Here is a 13,838-nt window from a genome sequence, read left to right as displayed (position 1 = left end):
ATTTGCATTTAATTTTTATGTATATACGTACTTACATGTATCTCTTTTATTTTTCATAAATATGCATATATGTATTTATACATACTCTTATATTTTAAAATTTATATTTTCTTATGATATTTCTATGGTTTATAATTCATGTATACACATATATGTTTTTTTTTTTATATTTTCATAATTTTGTACATATATATATATGTCTTTTATCTTTTCATAATTTTTTTTTTGGATCATTTTGTTCATTTATTTATTTGTTTATATGCCTGTTATTCATGTTTTAGTTTTTATCTGTTTATTATTTGTTATTGTGCCTTTTTGATTGTTTTCTTCGTTTTATTATTTATTTATCTTATGTTTTGCTCGTGTTATTTTACTTACATTATCATCATTGTTGTCACATCGTATCTTTTCAATCGGATTCGCCAAAAATGAAATTTCAAAATAAAAGTAATATTCGATATTTTGATCTTCGAGAGAATCGAGCCCTAATGCATTGGGTTTCGACTTTCTTCGTTGAATTTAAATAATCGAGATTACTCTTTAAAAAAAATGATAAAAAACTCGTTATCAAGAATTTAATATGTTGTGTCCTAACACATTGGATGTGACACGTTGCTTTCTCGAGACAAGGATTTTTCGAAATAAATGCAATATTCAATGTTTAATATTTTGAGAAATTGTGCCCTAACGTATTGGGTTGCGATTTCTTTATTTGATTTAAACAATTGAATATTCTTTTAAACTTTATTACATGAATCTTTTCAAATTCGAGTTTTAAACGATATCGGGAATTAGAGACATTGTGTCCTAACTTACTGGATATGATTCTTTTTTCTCAGATAACGTGAAATATGTCCCTTTTCCTGAATTTTTTTTTATGTTTTAATATAAGGATCGTATTTTTTTTTTAAATTTTCAAAATTCTCAATTTTCGACATTAAGACATTATGTAATCAACTAAGGTACCGATTTTGGGCGTGTCGAGGGTGCTAATCCTTCCTCGTGCGTAACCGATTCCCGAACTCATTTTTCTGAATTTCGTAGACCAAAATCGTTGTTTTAATAAAATTAAATCATTTATTAAAAACAACCACTTTTTGAGGTGACCCGATCACACCTCATCAAAAAAGGATTGGTGGCGACTCCCGTTTTCATTCTTTTTTTCAAAATCCAAGTCGACCCCGTTTTTCAAAAAAAAAAAATGGTGTCCACAGCAAGCATAGCAAAACTTTGGAGAATCAGTAGACAACATCTTCTTCAGGCTATCAAATGGCAGAAATGCAAGTGAATCACATCCAATGAACTTTCTAATCTCCTCCACACTCATTCTATTAGATATCAACTCTTCGGCGCTTGGTGTGTCCACTCCATAATAGCAAGAACCTATAATTGGTGGGCTTGCAATCCTCATATGAATCTCCTTGGCCCCTGCTTCCTTAATTAACCTAACAATTTTCGAAGATGTGGTTCCTCTAACGATCGAGTCGTCCACCACCACCACCCTCTTACCTTCCAGGACGCCACGAACCGGCGAAAGCTTGAGCTTAACGCCAAAGTCCCTAATCTTCTGCGAAGGCTCGATGAAAGTTCTTCCAACATAGTGAGACCTGATGAGTCCTTGCTGAAATGGTACCCCTGCTTTGGCTGCATAACCAAGAGCAGCCACCACCCCCGAATCCGGCACTGCAATCACGACATCGCAGTCTACGGGAGACTCGGTCGCAAGTATATCCCCGAAAACACGTCTTGATTCATAAACAGACCGTCCAAAAACAAGGGAATTAGGCAGTGCAAAATAGATATGCTCGAAAATGCATTGCTTTGGTTCAGGGTGGGGCATCAAGCACAGTGATTGAACCCCATCTTTTTTATCCACCACCAGTACCTCACCAGGGTACACCTCTCTCTCATACGTCGCCTCAATCAAATCAAGAGCACAAGTCTCAGAGGCAAACACAACAGCACCATTACTCCTCCTTCCCATTACCAAAGGCCTGAATCCATATGGGTCCCGCACTGCAACAAGCTTGTCCCCAGTCACAAACACCATTGAATATGCCCCTTCAAGCTTCTCACAAGCATCAACAATCCTCAAAAGGAAAGGCCTCGCTTTTGATATAGCGATCAAATGAAGCACCACCTCAGTATCAGAGCTAGTATTGAAAATTGAACCATTATCTTCAAGCATAGCCCTCAGAGCTCTGTAGTTCACCAAGTTCCCATTGTGTGCAACCCCAACAGACCCAAACCGGTATCCAGCAACAAAAGGCTGCACATTTTTTAACATGGAGGAACCGGCAGTTGAATATCTAACATGTCCAATTGCCATTTCACCGGATAATTGGTCGAGCTTAGACTCATTAAACACCTCAGATACTAAACCAACCCCAGTAACTGTCTGAAGAACATTATTGTTCACAGCTACAATACCAGCGCCTTCTTGTCCGCGATGCTGAAGCGCATGGAGAGCTAAATAGCAGAGACGAGACGCTTCAGGGTCACCAAAGATACCCACAACACCGCACTCTTCACGGGGCTTATCGTCATCATCACTAAAAGAAGAGACAATATCGCCTTCTGGGCCACTTTTGTTTGGTGGAAACAAGTCAGAGATGGGGTTTTTAGAGGAGGTGATAAACTGAGATTTAAGGGAATGGGAAAAGGGTTTGCAAGGGAAAGAAGAGGAGTTTGGAAAGAGAGAAAAGGAGGGTTTTTGAGGCGAGTTGAGAGAAAAAGAAGGGAGTTTAGAGATGGGGTTTGAGGGAGTTGATGAAAGATTGACAGTGGCTGCCATGGATGATTTGCTATTCAGTTTTAGGAAGAGGAAGAGGATGGTTTAAAGAAAGAAGACTCTGTTTCTTGGTTTCTTTGGACATACAGGAGAATCAAAGGGAGGCGGGCGTCGATTAAAGTGGGTTTGTCACCACCAGATTCTCAATTGAGTCATCAGATTCTTTGTTTTCTTTTTGACTAATCTCACCGTGAACACTTATATGACCCTCTTGTTCATATTCTCCGCTCACAACAATTAGGATGGGAAAGAATCTTAACCTTTCCCATATTTTTCATGCACCGTGTCCATCAAATTTCTATTACAATTTACAATAACCCTACTTCTATTCATATCCAATCGCAATAAGCATCCACAAATATCTTTATTTTTTATGAAATTAAATTTATTTAATTCTCAAAAAATATATCCTCAATTAAAATTTCACTTCTTTTATGTATATAAAAAGCTTTTATTCAATAAATTTAAGAAATAATATTTTAATTTAATTTAACCCAATTGTGAAAAATCAAATTAATGCCAAATCTTCCTTTTTCTTTCTCTTTATACAAAACAAGAAAAAAAAAGTCAAAAAAGGATTACTTTTTTCCTTACTTTTAGTAAAACACAATTATTTTCATTCCATTCTTTTTCCTAAAAAACTAATTATGTTCAGCCTAGCGGTCCGAGAATACCTTATCTTATTTTAGGGTTGTCTTTTTGACCTTTTTAGTCAAAATTTGGACTCTTTTGAATGCTGATTTTCGCCACACTTGACACATTAAATTATCAAAGGTAAATTTATACTAATTATTAACATCTGATCTCATATAATTTTTTTAATAATTAGCTTCTTAGATTTAATCTTTTTATTTAAAAAATAATATGGTTTTTATTTCATTATTTATTATTTAAGTTAATTAAATTTTAACTCGGCTCCCATCGATATTATTGTTGATGTAGGCCTATATTGAACCATAAAATCCACTTGAGTTTGAACCTTCATGAGAATACATGTTAGGTCAACTTTCTTTGGACATAATGTATGTGATATAAATTATATTTAACAATAAAAAATGCACTTTAATATTTTTATTGTTTTATATAGTTGTGATATAATAGTAAAAATGTTTTTTTCACATATCATATGACTTAAAATAATTCAATATTTATTGGATTTTATCTATTTTAAAAAATATCTAATTTAATATAGTAATATAAATATTAATTTAAAACACAATGAAAGTGCAACTCAACGTAAGTATCACCTATAATTCAATATACTCTAAATCTTCAAAATTTTAGTTATGATATAATAATAACAACATTTTCTTAGGTAAGACATCATTTAAAATAGTAAGATATTCTTTATTTATAGATTTGAATAAATGTAATTTTGTTTTATGATTTTAATGTATTAAAAATTATATATGTTAAAATTTTCTAAAAAAATATTCTTAAAAATTTTAATTTTTTTAATTTTTATATTTTTAATAATATTATTAATTTCAACTAATCGTATTTTTTAAAAATTTTATTATTATAATTTTTTATAATTTTTTTTCTAGATTATATATTTTCTGAATTTTTATATATTTTTAATGTGTATATAAAGAAATAAATTTTTTTTATATTTTTTACATAAGGACATTCTTTATTTATCTATAGTAGTATAGATTATTTAGTAAAGAAATAGTTGAATTGTTGGAGGCGTGGCTTTCACGGCTTGATTTTGAAGCTGTCTATGATGGAAGGGAGAGTAGATGAACGTCGACGGTTTGGTATACAAGTAGAAAATGTTAAATGAAATAAGACTATGGTATTTTTCATTTTGGATTATAACAAAACTCATTTTTCATACATTCATTATATATTTCTTCGTAATAAATATATGAGATAGATATTAAATTAAATTAATATTTATAAAACTAAATTTATAAATTTATTTAATAAATATTTATTTTAAAATTTCAATAGTTTATAATTTTAAAATTAAATTAAATTTATATTTTTCAAATTAATTACATTCAATTTTTAAAGTAGAGTAAAGATAAATATAAAATTACAAAAATCTAATATTATCTATTTTAAAATTTTAAAATTTTAATTTAACAATATATAAAATAAGTAACTTGTAAAAAATTATTAATAATATTTTTAAGTTACAATATATTAATATTAATATTTAAATCGTAATGAATTTTTGTATTATTTTAATATTAAATATTTTAAAACAAAATAACATTAATATAAATGGCTAAATATTTTGTAATTACATTAGTTTTTTAGTTTATTAATGATTTCTTTCAAGAAACTTATTAAAAATATTTAAAAAAACTAATGTTATAAAATATATTATTATTTAATATATATAACCGACTCATATATCGCACAAGAATATAAATTCATTTAAAATTATCTATATATATATTTAAATAAGATTAAATTATGACATATCTACGAGAATAGTGAAAAAATTTCATGTAATAAATCTATAAAAAAATTGTATGAAAACTAAATGTTATGCCGAATGAAATAGTAAACTTGAAGAAAATAAAATTATAAGGTTTTAAGCTTAAATTTTATTATATATATTTTAAATTATATATAAAAATATAAAAATATTTTTTAAAAAAAGGTAACACCAGTTAAATTAAAACTTTAAAAAATAATATTATCACATAAATCTACGTGTCGCAACCATATTTAAAATTGTAAGGCATTTGATAAGGGTATCAAGTTAGAATTTTTTTTATAAACATCAATTAAAGATTATTTAATTATTATTTGCAACTTTTCATTTATTAAAAAAAACCAATCTGTTAGCTATTTCTTTTATAAAATTTAATCTTAACTTCTACCTATAATAAATTAATAATTTAAATTGTATTCATTGTTAAAAAAATATATTACTGCAAAACGAAATAAAAAATTGAGCGTAAATAAATAAAATAATCACTATATTGTGGATGAATTATTGTCTTAGAAGTAAATCCGTCTGATCGGTGTAATCATGTAATGGACGTCACCCTCTAAGGTTAACATAGTATTTCAATATTTGTATACTCAAATAAAGAATATGGAATACAAATAATATTGGTCTTCTCAAAAATATTCGAAAAAGTAGACTAGAAACTAAAGCTGAAAACTTGGTCGGAAAATTTTTTTGAACGGAAAACAAGCAAGCTAAGAAATGTTGCTATTTATATTGTTTTTGAATGAGGTAAAATGATAAAATAGCAATGTCAATTTTTAAAAATAACAGAAAATTTTCTTCAACTAAAAATATTACAATACGTGTCGAGACACGAACACAAATCGAGCCAAATGATATGCGTGTATTCGGCCTTAACCCCCAATTCTCAAAAAAGATAAGAAGAAGACTATATTAGAGATTATCCAATTTACATTACCAACATTTATGTTTAGGCATGGGAAAAGAAATATAATGGTTTATATAACATGAGATTTTATATGGAAATCTGTCCCATAAAAGGAAATGGAAATGGTTTGGGTGTGAGAACAAATATTAGGCAGATTCTTTCCATTAATTTTTCTGTATAAAAATTTTATCTGCTCATTCCCATACTACTATTCAGTAATTTAATGCTTTTTTCATTACCAATTGTTTTTCAATGGGATTTTTTTTTATTGCATGTAATATTGAAATTTCCTTCCTCCAAAACCACGTCCATAAGAAGATGAAAACAAAATGAGGCTTTTGTCCTCGAAAGTGAGCGTTGGGTGACCAAACACTAATGGCTAAAAACTGCACGGACTCTCATGGATATGTACCCACACATCTCTTTATCTTTTAACTATTTACTTTTTTTTTTTGGTAAAAAGAATTATAATTTGTTTGATGTGTTTAACTAACAAAGTGTAATTATATATTTATGTATTTTTAAAAATATTAATTATGATAAAAATAATTTTTTAAAAAAGTAATAAAAATTAAAATCAAATCATCATATTTATTATGTTAATCTAAAAAAAAGTTGATAATACTATCACATATTATAATTATACGGTTACATAATTTATAGTTTTTAAAAGATGTATTAATCACTACAAAAAATATCAGCACAATAAACATTTTTTTTCTAAAATAGTAACGAAAATTGAAAGTAAATAATCATATGTAATATGTTAGTCCAAGAAAGTAGTCGATAATATGATTACTAATGAAATAACAAGAAAAATAAACATCATATACAGTTTTATCTAATTACTCTAACATTCCTTATTTGTTGGGTTATTTCCTCTTTTAACATTTAATATGTACTCGTTATCACCATCTGGTATCATTAAAATTATCAAGATTTCTTTTTTTCATGTATTCTTCAAAGTATGGATCATCCTAATTATACTATAATGAAGTTATGAAACATGTAACATACTAGTACAATCTAAGGACCCCATAAGTCCTTCTAAGGTAGGATTAAAGTGGGTTTTAGCTGCCAAGTTATCGTCAAAAGACAAATTATAGTTCACGTAAAAGGCTTAGAGGCATTAAGAAGTATCTTTGAGCTGAGATTGCTTGCAGCGTCATTAGGCTCATTAGTCTTGTCCGCATCCACAGGGTCGGAAGCCTGTTTAGATGTCTCTCCACTAGCTAATCTGACCAAACTAATATTCACATTAGGCCTATTAGCCTTACCCTTCCTCACAAGTCATGGGATTTGTTTAGACATCTCCCTACTAGTTGACCCAACAACACCATCTTCCTGCTCAGGCATAGTAGTAGCCTGCACAACTATGGCCACAAGTGTAACAACTCAATTTTAGTCGTTATCGAAAAATATGGTTTTGGAACCCAATTTCATAAACCTAGTTTGTGAGATTATAATAGGAGGATTTACAAAGTGAGAATGAATGTATATTAATGAATGATTGAGTAATTAAATCAAGAAAATCGTTAATTAAAACTTAGGGATTAAATTGTAAAAGTTCAATCAATATTGAATTTTAAATTGGAAAATGCTTAAGGACCCAATTAACAATTAATTAGAGGACCTAAATGGTTATTAAACCATTGTCTTAATATGGTCGTGGAAGACAATGGTAATATCTACTTAGATTCAATAAGAGAGGTTAAATAATATATAAAACATGTTTTAAAGTTAGTTAAGTTTAATTAAGTAGTTAATTATATATATAATCTAAGTGAATGGTGAGAGAACAAATCATCCATCTTTGTCACTTCTTGTGCCATCTATGGTTGAAAGGAAGAAGTTTCTCTCTTTTTCAAATTGATTTAAATTACCAAGAGAAAGAATTGGAAAAAAGTGAAGCAAACAAAGGAAAGGCTGAAGTTGTTGATTAAGCCTCGAAAAATCTTCTTATTTTTGTGTTTTGAAAGGTAAGTTCTCATGGAACTTATTATCCTTACTTGTTTGATACGCATGCTTGTGTCTATTTTTGTATTAACTTTATCAATGGTTATAAAGCATGTTAAATTTACAATAGAATTGACATGATTGGCAATGAAGCATTAATGAATATAAATGAGCTTGTGGCAAGTTGAATAATGATATCTGAACTATGAAATGAAAATAATCTTTATACACAAGACGATATGTCTATTGAAATATAGCTATGAGAATGGAAAAAGTTCTTTTAATGTGTTATTAATTGCATATGTGATTCATACCCGGTTACAACTTATGAATTATGGAAATTGAAATGTGATTGTCACAACATATGTGTATTTGTACATGAATGATAAATGCCTATGTGAACTTAATAGAAAGACTAAGATACAATTGGCATGCCAATAGGGTCGCATGCACATTTCTTTACGGGTTTTATAATAATGTGGAGACAATGTTATGTCATGATAGGATCCAACATTTGTTGTGGATCATCGAGTATGCATTATCTCTACAAAGACCTTGGTGTGGTGGAAAGATGCATTTGCATATGTATATGCATTTGTTGATTATGGGCTTTGCACTATGTGCTTTGATGTAGTTTGCTTCATGCTCTTCTAAGCTATTTTGGTGTGGTGTAGTCCACCTGTGTGTTTGAGTTTGTTTTTACTAAGGTTGCATTGGCGAAATGTTAAATTGAATATGATTTTAAGTGATGAAAAATGAACCTGATACGACATGTTATGAATCCCTCTAGATATAATTGTCATGGTATGGATGAGTATCTCGTTGGAAGGAATTGAGAGTTACATAATCACATAAGAAATGGAATGGCCTCTTAATGCTTTTGGTTGCGGATATGATATTTGACACTTGAATATATATATATACCTTGCTTTGTAATGTTATATGCCTTGTTTATCTAGATTTTTGTTTTAGTTTGCTTGGCATTTAATATGCCACATATAACTAAGGTAAGCATAGTAAATTCTATTTTGAACTTGCTAGGCATTGAATTCTTACTTACCATTGTTTTTTTATGTGTAGGTCCTCAGCTATTGGAAATTTCAAATTCGGCTTGGTGCAGATGCCACACTATCCATAAGATGATAGGAGTATGTTTATTTTTGTGTCAAATGTTGTGGCATGTACATAGGATGTCTTTTGTAAGTAACAGCCAAACTCATGTATAGAAGTGTTATGCTTTACCTTGTTATGATGGAGCTAGGAAATGCCTAGTTCTTTGTTATATATTCTTGATCAAGTCCTTCTGTTATTATAAGTCTTATGATTCATTGGCGTATAGGTTTAGTTGATATGTGGTAACAAGTTGATTGGATGGTAATTTTGCATTTCAAATAATGCCTACAAGGTTGTGTTAAGTTTTGGGGTCTCTTAGACCATTTGAGATTGATACTTGGCAGGCTTGGGGAAAATATGTAAAAATTTAGGGGATTTGTCCTCAAAGTAATGGCATCCTTCTATTGGTGTTGCAACATTAAGCTTCTATCCCTATAGTCGCAACATTCCCCTATTTGAAGTCACGACCCTCAATCCACTACCTTAAATTTACAACTTGCCCTTGTTAAAATCGCGACACTAAACCCTCTGTCATCAATGTTGCGATGCTTCCCCTACTGAAGTCATGATAGCAAATTACTGTCTTCATGGTCGCGACTCAACCCTTTTGAAGTCATGACATAAAGTTACTCTCTGCAATGTCGTGACACCAACCTCATATCTTGATATTTTTTTACATTTTAATCCATCAATTGTTTCCAAAGTATCATGAGAGCTTTCATAAGCTTACTTATGACCTGGATTTGAATAAATGATGTCTTTAGAAGTATTAAATGTTGACTATCCCGTATGAATTTTCTTATTGAATTTTGAAATGAAAGTGTAGTTGCTTCATATCTCAGACCCAGCGATCGGGTTAGGAGTGAAGTGTTACAACAAGGGTCAACCTAAATTTCATGAGTACCTCATTCCATTTATTACTAGCCTTTCCAACTTGCTTAGAGTCATACGTATCACAAGGACCATCTTTAAGAGCTAATAAAAGAAAGAGCCTACAATCTGACTCCATTTGATCGTTCCATCATTAATGCCATTAGATTTCTTAGAATCTTTGCTATTTTGCCTTGACTTCCTTTCAACTAACATCCATTTGATTTTGTACTCATATCTAAAAATTGAATGTTACCGTTGTTATTATGACAATTTTTATATTTGACACGTCATCTTTCTATTACCTAATTAACGAAAATTAATGGAAGGTGACCAAAAATGACAAATGTGATTAATTGAGTGATCATTTCGTATTTTTTCTATAGTTGAGTGATTAAAAAAAGAAACTTAAGCATAATTGAGTGACTTATGGTGTAGTTTACACTATAATTTTATTTATTGTATGATTTTTTCTGCAGACATGTAGTGTACTTTGGTTATTTCATTTTTATTGTTAGTTTTACTTGCAAATAATGAGATTGTATATTAATTTCATCAAATTTTTATTGCATTTGCAATTTACTATTGATATCACATTATATAAGTTGAAATTGCATATTTTATGAAAAATAATGACAATTACAATTTACAAGCTATAACTTTAAACAAATTAATACTTTAAGTTATAAGTATACTTTTTTTAACATGTTTAATTAAAATCTAGTTACTTATATGGGTCATTTCAAGCTTAGATTATTCAAGTTAGTTTTGAATTTAGGTTAAACGAATTCGGAGTCAAATCAAATTAGGTCAAGTTCAAATTTAATTAGACCTATCCATGGGTTGGGTTGGGTCCTAACAAAATTTTAGACCCGTTTGATAGGCCTTATCTTGGCCCCACTCAAAAAATAAGTTTAAATTTTTGTCCAAGCCTGGCCTGTATTAAAAATTTTTATATATATAAAAAATAAAATATAATACATAAAAACATTAAAAATATTAAAATAAGTATCTCCCAACAAATTGAGAATAAATTAAAAGATGATACAACTTAGCAAGCAGCAAATGACTCTAAAATAGTTGCAAAATAAACAATAAAACAATAATTATATAATATTTAAACAATAACAATAAAATAATAGCAACATAATAGTAAAATTGTAACAAAACAATAATTTTCTTTTTACAAATTCTGGCCAATCTCATGTAAACAAAACCTTACTCAAGCCTTAACACATTTTTTAAACAAACTTTTTTTTTTTTGCCCAAGCTTATTTTTCAAGCTTATAATTTTATTTAAACCCTCTTACTTTTTAAACAATCCAACGCAACTTTAAATTTAATGAACTGAATTTTCGAATTCTGTTCAAAATTGCTAGTTCTACTTAAAATACTCCCTCAGCCTTCAAATATTTAAATTCAAATTTCAAAATTAATTTTCATATACGCCACATTATCCATGTTCGGTTTAGCAAATTCATATATAAATAGGCAAACAGTAATAAATAATTCCACAGATTAATTGAATAAATCAAACATCATTATATAAATGTTCAGGATGTAAATATATTTTTTTTCTAAAACTATCAATTTAAAATTAAGAGAAATATCAAATCACTAAAAAAAATAAGTTTAGAATGAATTTGGACAACATCACGTCAAGGTTCATCTAAATCTTGACAATCATTTGTCTAAATTCATTTTGGATGTTAATTTTTTTAATAAATTTATATATTTTAAAATATTTTTATTGCTTGTCACATTGCATAATATAAGGTTACCATGTGTCGTTGTATTATTGTTTATAAGTGTCATATCATCATTTTGTTACAATACAAGTACCAAAATGGGTGACAGATTCCAAATTTAAGCACCAATTATGTCAAAAAAGTTAAAAGTACCAAATTCTCGAGGGCAAAGTATATATATATATATATTATCCCTAAAAATTAAGTTACTTTAAATAACATTCAAATACTATGATGTAAAAAATATCAATTTTAATTACTTTTAAAGCAATTAATATAAAAAATTTATAAAAACATAACTTAAATATATAAATCATTTTTTAAAATTAAAAAAAACACAACTCTTGCAAATAAATAAAAATTTCAAAACTAATAGAATAAATGAGTTAACTGCAAAGTATGATTATTTTCCCACGATTTCAAACTATTATTTTGGTATGAACAAAATATTGAAATTAAATTATAGAATAATATAATAAAATAATTTATGTTAAATTAAATTGAATATATAACATAATTTATAACTAATTAATGAGAAGCAAATTTATAATTTGTGTTTAAAAATTTGATTTCTTTTAAAAACTAAAAGTTAAGGCTTGTTTGACTCGAAAATGCTGAACACATAGGCAGAAGTGAATTAATGGCCTAAAACATAAACTACCCTCCGATAAAATTGGAATTAGGTTTATAAATTATAAGGCCAAAGCTTTGATATTTTCCAGACTCAGAATCAAAACGAAGGAAAGCAATGGCGCCGCCTCCTGGACCTTACTCCGGCACCAGCACTCTCGCTCTCGTAATTACTTTTACTGCATTTTTGGGGAGTTAGATCAAATGTAGGTAATTGAAAATTTATTATTATTGTCATAGGTTGCTCGTGCATCTGCTTTCTCTTTTGGTCTCGTTTATGGGAGCATTAAGCTCAAGTACCTCAAGGTACTTCCCATTTTCTTTTTCTGTATGTTTTGTTGTAATTTCATATTGGTGGAAACTGGTAATTTTGATCTACTTCTTCGTTGAGGGGGAAAAAGGGTGAAGGCCATTTTAGCTGCCAAGAGCCATTCCTTTTTTTCTGCCTTTGTTTTAGAGATGAATCAAAGAGAACTGTTTACTTATTTGCTTTATTTTACTCCTCCAGGCAAAGGCAAAGTCACAAAAGAAAGCTCAAGCAAAGGCTCACCGCTGAAGCAGAGGCGTTTTGTTCACAGTTAGTCGCATGCATGCACGAGTTGAGCTTGGTGTAGGAATAAATGTATATCAATGGAACTCCACCAGTTCTTCATTTTTGGCCTGCACCTAATGTCTGAAAAGTTTTATTATTTTTCATTTTGCAATGACATTATCAATGTTTAGTTTCTTTCCTATAGTTTTGGGTGATGTTAACACCCAGAATCCTCCAACCTAGACTAGCATTTTGTGTTGATCACTACAGCATGAGAACAACAAGAAGGCAAAAATTTTAGATAGATCCATGTAGAATGATTTGGTATGGAGAGAGATGCTCAGTGGCACCAAATAAGACGGCTCTGTAGTTTAGGGAAATCCACATTAGCAAAAGCTTCAAACAAGTTGGCTAACTAGTTACACAAAAAAAGAAAAAGCCCAAGCTATGTGCTGTTGAATGATAAGTATTGTACAATGTTATGGGTCTAATCATCTTCTCTAAAACATCAAAAAACCCATACCTTATTATTAGAGTTGTGTAACTCAAATTCTTATTGAAGAAATAAATATAATAACAAAATAAAGGAATTTGTGGGGATTAGAATCTATATCGAACTACATTTTTTCTATTTGACATTTATTAGAATAGGGCTTTCCAACTCGAAGCTCCTCTGTTATCATCTAATTTTCAACATTAGTGAATTTCTCCTCTTCTATCCGTGATTTTTTCTCAAAAGAATTTTCATATAAAATCTGTGTTTTTTATTTTTCTTATTATTTTGTGATTGCTCTATTGCCATTATCGACTTCTATTATAACAGTTGCAGACCTAAA

The 13,838-nt window shown here is 29.3% G+C and overlaps 2 protein-coding genes across 2 annotated transcripts; one reads left to right on the top strand and one right to left on the bottom strand.

Annotated features, from left to right (window-relative positions):
• Nucleotides 1–1,111: 1,111 nt before the first annotated feature.
• On the bottom strand, nt 1,112–3,099 carry LOC107927942 (amidophosphoribosyltransferase, chloroplastic). The gene has a single exon (XM_016859079.2). It carries the CDS (start codon nt 2,792–2,794, stop codon nt 1,112–1,114), a length of 1,683 nt encoding a protein of 560 aa, XP_016714568.1. The 5' UTR covers nt 2,795–3,099.
• A 9,383-nt stretch (nt 3,100–12,482) lies between these two features.
• LOC107939152 (uncharacterized) lies at nt 12,483–13,306 on the top strand. Its single transcript, XM_016872438.2, has 3 exons — nt 12,483–12,636; nt 12,711–12,776; nt 12,979–13,306. The coding sequence occupies exons 1-3, from the start codon at nt 12,589–12,591 to the stop codon at nt 13,024–13,026; spliced, it is 162 nt and encodes a 53-aa protein (XP_016727927.1). The 5' UTR covers nt 12,483–12,588; the 3' UTR covers nt 13,027–13,306.
• The last annotated feature ends 532 nt before the right edge of the window (nt 13,307–13,838 follow it).

This window comes from Gossypium hirsutum, chromosome A12 (assembly GCF_007990345.1).
Source record: "Gossypium hirsutum isolate 1008001.06 chromosome A12, Gossypium_hirsutum_v2.1, whole genome shotgun sequence".
In the NCBI taxonomy this organism is placed as follows: Eukaryota; Viridiplantae; Streptophyta; class Magnoliopsida; order Malvales; family Malvaceae; genus Gossypium; species Gossypium hirsutum.
Note: the sequence above shows the minus strand (reverse complement) of the source record. Positions and strands in the feature narration are given on the sequence as shown.